This window comes from Python bivittatus, unplaced genomic scaffold (genome assembly GCF_059951505.1).
Source record: "Python bivittatus isolate LINGU-HERP-01145 unplaced genomic scaffold, Pbiv_v1 ctg000080_np1212, whole genome shotgun sequence".
Lineage (NCBI taxonomy): Eukaryota > Metazoa > Chordata > Lepidosauria > Squamata > Pythonidae > Python > Python bivittatus.
The window spans coordinates 28,809,928-28,823,072 of NW_028277035.1; the positions used below are offsets into that span (position 1 = coordinate 28,809,928).

The 13,145-nt window shown below is 41.0% G+C and overlaps 1 protein-coding gene across 1 annotated transcript in view; it reads right to left on the reverse strand.

Moving 5' to 3' along the window:
• The window catches only part of LOC103053710 (organic cation/carnitine transporter 2), a 36,634-nt gene extending 29,446 nt beyond the window's left edge, over positions 1–7,188 (reverse strand). Inside the window, exon 1 of the mRNA XM_088133732.1 lies at positions 6,602–7,188. Within this exon, the coding sequence (XP_087989858.1) occupies positions 6,602–6,994 (393 nt within the window). The 5' untranslated portion in view covers positions 6,995–7,188. The remainder of the gene's footprint in view (positions 1–6,601) is intronic.
• Positions 7,189–13,145: the final 5,957 nt, after the last annotated feature.

The window sequence follows — 13,145 nt, forward strand, 5'->3', positions numbered from 1 at the left end:
AACCTTCAACTGACCAAAACGGTGCATCATAGGGCAACAATTTTTGAACCAAGGTACCTCAAATGGGCTAACTTAATAATGTGTCCAAAATCTGGGATCCATTACTCCTATGGGATTGAAATTTGGGAAATTTGTGGCTGCCTCTGCACTCCTGTCTCAACATTTTGAATTGCACCTAGAAATGGACTGGGAGCCAGTGCAGCTGATAAAGCTCTGGTTTACATGATCATTTTGACCAGTTTCAGTAAACCTGCAGCTTTATTTTGGATTAAAGGAAGCTTGTAAGCTTTCTTCAGCCCTACCAGTCACTTCCTCATTAGTGACTTATTGTGTCTTTGTGACATCACCAGCCATCATTGTAAGTGATGTAAAACTTAACAATCATTGTAAAGCCTGTCTTAATATTGTTATTTTGATACAATACTGGTTGTATGAAAATGCTCTATGCCATTAATGGGGAAATGACCACTTACAATACATAATCCAATTAAAACTTAACAGGGTCAGAGTCTCCACAGGTAAGAGCAAGTCAGATGGGCCAGAGGGATCACAGATTAGCTGGAATCAACAGAAACATTCAGAAACAGCCTATAGTCGAGTACTGGAACAAGAAGATGAAAATCAGAAGGCCAGAGTCAGAGTAGTAGTCAAAGGCAGACTGCAAGGGCAAAACACTGCTACCCATGCAACAGGTTGTTCAAACTGAGAAGCTTGCTTCTCTAAGGTCAGTTTGCAGGATGAGATATTTTTCCTTACAAACCTTAATCTATTTGTCTGCCTTAATCACGACTCTGTGGAGCAGAAGGTAATGTGCTGAACACTTGCTGATCCTGATGGCTGTCTGTTTTAAGACCATGCTTAGCATCTCACAGGAATTAAAATTAAGAACTTCTATCTACAAAACATATGCTTTATCTCTGAGCAGTGGCATTTGTTAAAAAAAGTATATCTCTGTGTTCATTAATCTACATAAAGAATACCATTAATGCATAATTTCATTAATCTGAGAAAGCCATTTTGAAAATCTGTATAATATTGCTATAAGGCCATCTGTGAGCCATCTAGAATCACTTATATAGTGAGTGGGCAGCGAATAAATTTGATTTATAAATATAATAAATAAATCTGGATTAGTATTTATCGGACTAATAGAAAAATATAGGGTAAGAAAAGCCAGCCACAATTATCAGGATTCTTAGTTAAATATACAGCATTTATTTTCCTGAACAAGGCCTGGGTTTTACAATAATGAAAAAAATAGGAACTAAGTGAATGTAGGGTACGTGAAGTTAACTTAACACATGATATATTCTCCTACGACTAGCTGTTCATTAATGGAAATTATGAAGTAGATCTCCTTTTAGGAAAAATACAAACAACTTCATTCCACTGAGAAGTTCACACCTTATCCTACGTAGATGGTGAACCTAGCCCATGAATTACCTAGAAAATCTCTTAATTCCCACACCATGCTTACACTGACTTCTTTGCAGGATGAAATTCAATCCAATTCCATGGACTGAAGGCTTTTTCAACCCTGAGTTTGTGTTCACGTTACATTACTAAATCCCAAATGGCCTTCAGATCACTCCAGAAGAATGAGAGAGAACGGGCAAGGTGCTACAATGCCTTGGTTCAAGCAGCATGGCTGAAATCCCATGAGCCACAACGAGGCAAGAATTCTCACTAACAGAAACTGCCTATCTTGCAGCTCCAAAGGAAACGCTGCAAAATTGTTTTGTGTTATCTTCTCCAAATGATTGGCTAAACTGAAATCAATAACTTAGCCGGCGAGGATCTCTGGAAACCTCATGGCACTGTGTGGTCACAGCGATGCAGCACCAATTCTAGCCTAATTCAGCACTTATATGTGAAAGAGATTTTGACACAAAGCCATATTTTTGTTGTTGTTGTTGATGATATATTATTGTTGGTCTTCATGAATATTCTTATTTAAGGCAACATGGTATTCTTTTTTACCCTTACCCTTATGTCATGTGAGGACATGTTTCTATTTAACTGCAGGCCTTCATATTACATTTAAATGTAAATATTAATATTATAAATGTAATTTGTTTTAATTTGATACTTAAGAAACTCTTATTAGATATGTAATGAGAAGGGATTACAATTGCTTTTCTCACAAAAATCTCATTTGTTTACACAATATTCTGTACTTTTGAAACATATAGAGTTTTGAGAGAGATACAGGAAGGATTTGTAACAGAACTGTCGTCTAGTTAGTAACTTAGAGCCTTTAGAAACTGAAGGCTGGGCGTAAGAGCAGGTTCAGAACACTGACCCGATTTATACATTTCTCTAAGTCATGGTTTGGTTAATTACAGTTTACTGAATAAACCACAGCTGGCTGGTTTCACAGAACATGCTAAACCATAACCCACAGTTTATAAATCAAAATTCTAGGTTCCTATAACAAAGCAAGGCATAATGTGATTTGTTCAAGGTTATTACCTATGTTGTGTGAACCCAGGTATTGTGGCTTATTCAATAAACTATGGTTAAGCAACCCATGGCTTAGGACAGTGTGTGAACCTGATACTCTCTTCATCACACAGCTCCTCATCCTAGAAAAGGAGGCATTCTCAAATATGTGCTGGAAAATGGAGCATGGGGATTTAAGAAATGGAATGCAATTTACACCAAACCTAATCCCATTTTTTCCTAGATTGTCATGGAAGGTTAAATCTCAGGCAGAGAACAGCCTCTGACGAAATAGCAGGAGAAGGTAAAATATGCAGCCAAGCTGGAGTCAGATTGGCAAGAGTGAGTCAATAGATTAAGAGTTAAACATAAAACTAGATTTGAAAAAGTAGGTGAAAGGCTATGCATCTTACACAAGTTCTTTAGGAACACATAGGTTATATTTTAAGAGTGGTTAGAGGCCCCAAAACTTTGACAGTGAAGCACCAATTGTAACAAGCTTTTAGAGAGTCAGACAAGAGGCAAGTAAGCTTCTGTCAAATTTGTGACTGATAGAGGACATTCTTGTCTCTGAAGCTATTATTTTTCAGTCTTTTAATCTGAACCATTGAGGATTAATCAGTGGCAGACACTGGTTATTTTGCTATATTTTATTGTTTCTTCTCTATTTGTCTTTTGGTGTGAAGTCAGGAGCAGATAAATAGTTTATCACTTAAAGGCAAAAATACATATTTGGCAGGATGAAGCACAGTGCTATAGAAACAAAAAACAAAAAAATTAATGGGTTATTAAAATACATATTTTAATATTGTAAACCATATTTAACTCAGGTATATATTTGCTTAATTAGCCAAATCCCACCTACTAGTTATTGAAATTATGAGTCATTCATATCTGAGTCCATCATATTTGATAAAGCTGAAATGCCCAACATCTGATCTATAAAAATAAATAGGGGGATACATCTTCTATTTCTAATGTAATACCTAAAAGGACTGTGGAGCATTTTGGAATCAATTCAGAAAAAACACAGTGTGCAAACATAGCACCTGCTTGCAATTCTTTAAAGAGCTGCATTCTTTCTCTTCACAGCTGCCACACAATTCTGGCAAAAGACACAGTTTTTTAAAGAGCAGCAAACAGGCGTTACATTTGTTTCCCATGCACTATGAAGCTTTGGACTGCCTTAATGCATAATATAGGAGATTATACAGACTAAAAGCATAATTCTTTACCTATCTGATCAAATGTCCCCACGGTGTTAATCTGAGTTTACTATCTGGTAACCATAAATAGGATTGCAGCCTAAAAGGATTATTTTGATAAAGGTATTTAAGCCTCAGATTTAAACACACTCATGGGAGCAGTTTCCATATCTTAACAGATGTGGTAATTCTATGAAGTGTTCAATTTGCACAACTTCTTGGAGAAATTTATGCAGCAAGGCTTACTTGGACATTTATCAGAAATTCTAGACAGAAAAAAAAAGAGAAGGCTTAAAAAAATGTGGGCCTGATGTGGCATGAAACAATTAACAATGTGAGTCTCTAAGTGTGAAAAGGCTGGAGGCTTTAGTTCTCTAATTGGAATTTGTCAAAAATATGTTTACAAAATGATACAAACTCTATAATTAAATACCTGCTATCAGGTAGTAATTTTAAAAATACCTGAGTAACAGTAGTGTACTGGTTTGCATTTCATCATTGAAGTATATTCATGTGAATTTCCTCTGAGCGGTGGTCCCATGCAGTGAATTTATTTCTTTAATTCCCAAATCTGTATACTGTGTGTTACATTCTAAGTAATTCATAGTAGGCCATGTATCTAAAACCACGCATACACCCACTATTAAAATATAATTGAAAACATAACTGAACATGCTTTAAAAAAATCAAGCAAAATCCTACAAAAATTAAAAATGGTCTGCACCTTAGGTGATCATCCAGTTCTATGGATCTAAGGGAGAAATTGATTCCAAAAGTTGGGGCTACCACTGAGAAGATATCATTCTAGGTTCCAGCCCCTCTCACCTCCTGATGGAAGGGAACTGAGAGCATTTCCACAAGTACTGCCTGAACAGGACAGGCTGATTCTGCTTGGAGGAGATGGTTGTGAAGTTTTTTATTTATTTATCTTTTTATTTATTTGAATTAATTAGCTGCCCAACTCCAATGGATTCTGGGAGGTGTATAAAACTGGAAAATCCATAAAAACAGATAAAACATCAAACCAAACAAACAGCTTATGCTAAAACAATCTTACAAACAACACAAATCAAATAAAACAGATTATTCTGAATTGCAAGGCAAATTTTACAACCTAACCCCAGAGCTGGATTCCAACAGAAACGTGAGATCTTCTTGTGCTGAGCATGAACTTGTACACACTTGCCTAGTGAATGAATAAAGTTGATTATTGGAAATAAAGGATGATCTCCTTCCCCCCACTTCAATATATTTATCTGGATCTTAATGTCATATTTAATAGATCTTCTCCAGGTACCCTTATTGAATGGGAGGGGTGGCTACTTAATAAATTGTCTTTTTCAGTGGTGACATTCCTTTCAATTCTGGTCTGTTCAGGAGCAACTTTTAGTTTTAAAAAATACTGTTTAATGCTTTTTAGATCTTGGTGGCTACTGCTGCTGGTCTTCTATTCAGACAATTTTAGATCTTGGGTATTATAGTGACTAGATGCTATTTGAAGACCACCCAGGGAACTTACTGGTAAAATGTAGTACAAATAAATACATAAAAATGGATCTGCTTCATTACCAGAGAAAATCCATTTCAGGAGGATTTTTAAAAAAGCATTAAAGGGATTGCTAAAGAATGTATGTATGGGGCAAAGTATTTTCATTAAGCTATTTGTTTACTACTTTCTATAAAATTATCTATGAGTACTTATTAGTACTCTTCTAATAACTGCAGGGTCACTTGAGGCAATCACTGAAATCCAGTATTGACCTAGTAGCCATTCATCTCCAAGCACATGTCAAGGGAGGTGTGTGTGTGGGTGTGTGCTGAATTTTGACCTTAGTTATCTGGAAGTCACAGGCAATCATCATCAAACTATTAATACAGTCTTCTACCATAAATCAGTATAAGCTGTCTACGGTTACTTCTGAGCCCAACAGGAATTGCAAACATATAACAGGTGTAATTAAATTATAACTTGTTTCTCTTTTGGCAAACAGAGAAGAAGGAAGGCATTTTATTACATGTGTGTGTGGCTTAACTTATTCTACAATTTAATGTAAATTAATAGGAATCGTTATAAGGAAGATGAGAAATATGGTATTTCCATTATTCCATAGAGCTCACAGGATTATGATTGTATAATATACTCTTTGTCCTGTAAAATTCACAACTCTATAAAATTAGCCTTCAGCTCCCTTACGGGAGAAAACTGGAAAAACATTATCTTTAAAGATGAGGCAAAACCTTGCTAGCCTCTGTTCCATGCTTGGTGTGGTACACGGATTTATATCTTGTGTATAGAAGGGGACAAAAATAACAGGCAACAACTAAGAGGCAATGGGCCATATTTAACACTGTGGAATGGAATTAGCCTAATTTGTTGAGAATTGTGTTTGGGAAAATACTAAGGGGAGCGGGGATGTTCAGAGTCTATGAATTTTATTGGAAATTTTTAGTTATTTGAGAGACCTTTGTTCTATAAGAAAGGTTGTGCAAGACACAGGAAAACCAACAAACAAAACAAGGATACCTCAGCTTGAGGGCAACAGGAAGGTGGCCCAAAACTAGTGAGACCTGTAACTGAACATGGAATCATGTCAGGATCAGAGGGTGGTGGTGCAAAAAAGCAGAACAAGAAGATGGCACAGTGAACAGCGGCATCGCTGTCCTTAGGAAAGGTCACACCCATCTACTATCCGATTTTTATTCGATCCCATCTTTAAGAAGTTCAAGGAGACGATAACCTATACGACCTTCCCCCTAACATACCCACACCTGCCCTGCGAGGCAGCCTCGAAGCCACCCTACGAACTTCAGGATGCGCGGGGACTGAATCAGCGTTTCCCTCCCAAGCTAACACCTCCCGCGCTCGCTTGATCTTGATCTCTTGGACGCTGCCGGCCGGCTGGCCGGCCGCCCCATTTCCCCGCCCGCCCCAGAGACAGCACGCACCTGCCTACCTCGGTGACAATGGTGGAGACGTAGCTCTCTTGACTGAACTCCCAGCCGTCCAGGCACTTCTCCTGCCCCAGCTGGCTAAGGTCGACGTCGCGGCCGGGCTCCAGGTTCCCAGCGGAGAAGTTGCGCAGGGCCTCGAGGCGGTAGCGGCTGCACTGGCTCCGCACCTGCCGCCCGCCGCGCTTCTCCAGGGGGATGCTGGCGTTGAGCCACTCCGCGCTCAGGTTTGCGCTTTCGGGCACCCGGCACCAGTGCTCGGGGGTGGCGGCCAAGAAGATCGCGGACAGCCCCGTGAAGCCGTTGGGGATGATGCTGGCGCTGAGCAGGAAGAAAATGAGGCGCTGGAAGGGGCCCCACTCGCCCAGGAAGGCGGTGGCCTCCTCGTAGTTAAACATCGCTGGCGGCAGGCAGGGGACAGCCGGCGGGCGAATGCAGAACGGGCTCGGCTGCCGAGGAACGGCCGCGGCCCGAGACGCAACTCCCGCTAGCACATGCGGCAGCCGCTGCTGGCCCAGGCGAAGGCGCCAAGGAAGAGCTCCGCCGGCCGCGGCGGCAAGAGGGCCGGTTAAGGAGCCTGCCTGTGGGTGTGGTCTGTACACAAAGGGCTCGAGCGTCGCGCTGGGCCCGCCGCCAGAGCTTGGGCCGCGTCTCCGCCAGTTCCTTTTTTTGCTGGGTGAAGGGCTGTGAGTTTACTGTTAAAGACCGCCCGAGAGAATAAACGAGCACGGGGAGAACTTTGCTTCAGGTTAAAAAGTGTACATTGCCGTACCGCCTGGTAAATAGGGGAGCTGCCTGATTCAAGACTCTCTCTGAGATGGAAAGCAAACTTTGGAAGCAGTTTTAGCATGTCCGCGTTCACTCTGGCAGGCGACTGTGTGCAACGAATAGACACTAGCAACGGAAGGGAGCGTGACAGGCAGCGTGGCTCCAGATGTGTTACTGAGCATTAAAAAAAAGTACCATTTTTATTTAGTGCATATAAAGCACCGTACATTGCTTAGCATGTACACAACTGGTAGAATATCTAGTAAATCTGCTGAACCAGCTTTGCCTCATCTGCCCTTCCGCTTCTGCAATGTTTAGCCCAGGATTTCTGAGAGCATGACAGAATGCCCAACTTCCTCACCTCCCAGTCCCACAAACTAATATGCACACATTATCCATTTTATTTTTTTATTTTAGGCATTTTTGCCCATTGGCTAATGAAATGCTCATACCAGTTACTGTAGTCTTAACACTAAGCCATAATGATTGTTTTGTTCATTGTTGCTGGAATATCATAAAATTTCCATCATGCCTTTGCATTATGGCTGAATCAAACCATGTGTCATGTTCAACAAATCATAGTTAAAAACATTTTAGGTTAGCATATGGAATCCAACCTTTTGGCAGCCTTTCCCAACTTAATCACACCCGCCCCACCCCCCCGGCACACACACTAATGCTTTGGAATAGACAATTCTATTCCCTCCACTTCTATTACCACATTCCACCACATTGCTATAAACAATTATTTTTGAATACAAAGCAACACAACAAGCACCAGAGGCTGTTCTAAAAGCATTCTGTAGCACACAATCCAGTCATTATGTAGCTTTAAAATAACACTTCTGCTGTTTATTTAGTGTCGGGTTTAAAACAAAAAACAAAACAAAAAAAAATATATATATATATATATATATGTATGTATGTATGTATGTATGTATATATGTAAACACAAACACAAAAAACCTGTTACTCAAGAGTGGGTACTGGTTCACAAATTGCTATCAGATTTCCAAAAGTTTAGATTGGAGTGCCATAAATACTTACATAATTGTTTATATTATAAATTCTTAATACATTTTTCTTAGATCTCTCAGTTACTGTACAAAATTTGTGTTCGGAACAATGAAATCGGATGGTGATGATTCAGATTCAACAGTATATGTAAAACTAATATGCAGATTCTGTTATATAATAGGCAACAAAATGAAATGATCCCAAGTCACAATCTGTGTGGCCTTTCTCCACAATACAGTCAAAGCAGTGGGTATTAAGTTCCAGCTGAGTTACTTCAAATTCCAAAGCACTGCCTGAAGTTAGTATAATTAAGCATTTGGCATGAGCTGTTTAAAAAAAGATCAGGGTGCACTTTTTTTTCTCAGACAGCTAACTAAAAGTATAAGGATATTAACAGGCAACAGTAAGCCTAGCATCCTCATTATAGGAAATTTATTTTGAATAGACATACATAGATTAGTTTTTAACAATTTCAGAGCCTAAAATGAGCCAGGAAGATTATTTCTTTATATATTATTAGTGTTTGTTTATTCCCAACTCCATAAGGTCTCCTGGTGGATTATGCAAATCCAGCAATAAAAACATAAAATTCAACAATATACATAAAACTAATTTGCAGATTCTATTATATAATAGGCAACCCAACTGCAATTAATCTCAGTTCAAATCTAATTTGATGAGCCCTGTGGTGATGGGGGAGTGGCAAAGCAACAGGTGGAGATGACCACTGGCAGTTGTCACAACCTGCACATGGGTGGCCTTTGGACCAGTGGTCATTCAACTTAGTGACCAGGCATTTTTAGAATAGCACTGCCCACCCTCGCATGAGGGAGGGGGTTAGAAAAGGTACCCTAAACATTGCCTGCTGCACAACATCTGGCTAGCTAGTCGTGGCTGGCAGATCATCTCCTTAGCAGTTAAGTACCAAGAAAAACAAAACTCATTTTCGGAGCATGGAATATCTGCACCTTGCTAGACAGAGACAAGGTGTCAAGGCCTGAAAGACGAACAGCACTCATAGCCGCTAACTTCACCATTATAGCAGTGACATTGCTGCACTCAGTGAGACCAGGCTGGCAGATGAGAGTTCATTACAGGAAGCAGCAAGTGGATATATGTTCTTTTGGAAAGGAAACCACAGGCTGACAACAGGACTCACGGAGTAGGTTTTGCAATGAAAACTGCTCTGCTGAAGAACATCTCTACTCTACCCACTGGAATAAATGAACACCTTATGAAGTGCTGCTCTCCTGTCAGCAAGTCCCGGTATATCACCATTGTCAGCACCCCCTATGCAGCAACTCTCACAAATCCAGACAAAGACAAGGAAGGTTTCTACGAGGACCTGGACCAGATTATTTGAACCATCCCTGCCAGCAACAAACTCATCATTCTGGGTGACTTCAATGTTAGGGTGGAGACAGACAGCGACAACTGGGATGGAGTCCTTGGGAGGCATGGGGTGAGAAAATAAACATTAATGGCCTGCTGCTTCTGAGCAAGTGTGCCGAGCACAACCTGTGCATCACTAACATGATATTCAGACTTGCAAACAAGTACAAAACAACCTGGTGTATCCCAGGTCCACATATTGGCACCTACTTGACTATGTCGTAGTACGTCAGCGCGACCTTAAAAACGTCACCGTCACCTGGGCTATGCGAGATGCTGAGTGCTGGACAGATCACAGGCTGGTCCGGTTGGACTTCAACCTGCACATAGCCCTTTATATCGTAAGCAACCAAGGAATGTCAGAATGTCATTCACCATCGGCAGACTGAAAAACCCAGGCCAAGCCCAATGTTTTCAAGATGTAGTTAATGAGAAACTCTCAGCAATTTACTACTTGTAGGAACCTGATCTGAAAAGTGGACACAGTTTGAAGATGTCATCACATAGACTGCAACAACTGTACTTGGACTGAAAACCCCAGCACATCAAGACTGGCAGAATGATCCATCATCTGTCTTAAAGAAACAAGTTTAAACACCTGCAGTCCAAAATATAGGTGGAACTGCAAGAAATGCAGGACGAGCGGTGGCAGAGAGCATGTCACCAGAGAGTTCTTCAGTGCCATAAAGTCACTTTATGGTCCTTCTAAATCAGGATGCTACCTTACCCCTTACTGTCATCTGATGGGTTGAGCCTGATCAAGGACGAGGAAGGATTGAAAAACTGCTGGACTGAACAGTTTTCCAACCTATTCAATAGGCCATCCACAGTTGATCCTGATGTCTTACAGCAGATTCCTCAGCTACCAGTCTTGGATGCCTTAGACCTGCCTCCCTCTACTGATGAGATCAAGAAAGCAATCTCACAGATGAACTCAGATAAAGCAACAGGGCAGGATGGCATTGCTGCTGAGATCTACAAAGCACTAGACCCAAACGCCTTTCAGGCATTCCAAGACATCTTGGAAGACATTAGGTCCACAGAAGAGATGCCTGATGACTTCTGCAATGCCCTCATCGTGGATCTCTATAAAAATAAGCAAAGCAAATCAGATTGCAGAAACTACAGGGGTATCTCACTGCTGTCCATTGCAGGCAAGATTTTTGCCCACATTCTCCTGACCAGACTTGTCACTGTCTTGGAAAGGAATCTCCCAGAGGTGCAGTGTGGCTTTTGGCCAGAATGGAGTACACAAAGCATGATATTTGCCATGAGGCAAGTCCAGGAAAAGTGCATCGGGTAGAACAAACCTTTTTACTCTGTCTTCATTGACCTGACAAAGGCATTTGTAAACAGGGAGGCTGAGATGTTTCGGATGCCCAAGGAAATTCATGAAGTTGATTCAGCTACTCCATGATGGAATGACAGGACATGTCCTTTACAATGGTGATATGTCAGCTGCATTTGCCATTTCCAATGGGGTGAAGCAACATTGTGTGCTATCCCCAGTCCTCTTCAATCTGTTCTCCACTTACATGTTGTCACGTGCTATCTGTAGGATAATGCAGTCAAAAACCTACAGCTCCTGTATTCCTAGACAGACACATGGAAGGAGGCGGAGACTCTGTGAGGTCACTTCCGCCTCCTCCTTCACCATGCTCTCAAGGCGGAAGCACATGTCTGAGCTATATTCAGCTCAGAGACTAATTATGGCCTAATTTTGTAATTCACTTAATACCTTAAATTTGCTGTTTAATTGTTGCTACTGTAACTGCTGTTCATCAAAACAAAACTACTTCATGTGAGTAAATGTTAATTTTGTCTTATTTCACAAGAAAACTGTGATCGTTATTTTTGGGGGGATAAAAGGGGTAACACCAGTATAATCCCATGCCCACACTATCCAGGGTCTGAAGGAGGGAGTGTACTGATTGGACAGCTCTCTCTTTGACCTTTGCCTCTTGAACACTGGGACAAAGAGCCTCCATTCAGTCATTCAAGAAACCCTCTTTGCTGACAACTGTGCGCTCCTGGCACACAAAGGCAGTGATCTACAGTTGATGCTGAATAAATTCTCAGATGCTGCTATGCTGTTCAGCCTGACTAATTAGTATTAATAATTAATTGTATAGTTTTGCTCTCCATTTTTCTCAGGACATATAAAATGTTGCAACATAAAAAATGAATATTTTTTGTTAGCTGCCATATAATAAAGTACTATAAAAAAGACTGAAGTATTTTACCAATCTTGTAGATCCAAAAATCATTGTTGACAACACCCAGCTGATAAATGTAAACAGCTTCAAATACTTGGGAAGCATCATCTTGAGCGATGGGTCTTTGGACAAGAAATTGACTCCACGATCAGCAAGGCCAGCCAGGCTCTGGGGCAGCTGTGTACTCGAGCAGTCAATCAACACAATGTCCATTTCTCCACAAAGCTGAAAATCTACAGAGCTGTGGTAATCCCTTCTCTCCTATATGGATGTGAGTCCTGGACTCTGTACCGACAACACATCCAACAACTGGAGAAATTTCACATACACACTCTCTGCTCCATCCTTGGGATTCGTTGGCAAGACTGTGTCTCCAACCTGGAGGTCTTGGATCACGCAAAGTCCACCAGCATTGAGTCCCTGATTATCAGAACCCAGATGCAGTGGGTGGGACATGTCATCAGAATGGATGACTACCATATGCCTTGCCAGTTGCTCTATGGTATACTGGAGACTGGGAAGAGACCTCGAGGTTGTCCACACAAGCGCTACAAAGACACTGTGAAGGAAACCCTATGCCACTGTGACATCCAGCCAAGGGAACTAGAAGCTGTGGCTACTGACAGAATCCACAGGTGAGTCCTGTGCTATGAAGTCTCCACCAGCTTTGAAGTCAGGTGCTGGCAAAATCTGATAGAAAACCACGAGCAGGGTCACAGAATAACACCCACAGTTATTACAACAATGGACTTCAAGTGTCCCCATTGTGCTAGATTCTGTGCTTCCAGCCTGGAACTGCAGAGCCAGCTCTGTGCCCAAAGATGAGCTGCACAACAGCGTATCTCCTTTGAACCCGAAGGACTATCTATATATAAGTAGTGACTGAGTGAAAGTCACTAATGAGCATCCACAAAACAACTGTCAAATCTTGGAGTACCAGACATTTAGCAAAACCCTTTTAAGGTTTCCTCTTAGTTGGTCAAAGGTTAAGTGATCAAAGGTTATGTGTGTACAATATACTGCTGTTGTAACAGCAACTAGAAAGGAAAGATAAATTAAAATGGGTGTGTGCAGTTCCCTTAAAATGGCATGTATGTAAAATGGCAGGAAGTAATCAGGAATCCTGGTGAAAATAAAATTCTAGATAACTAAAAAT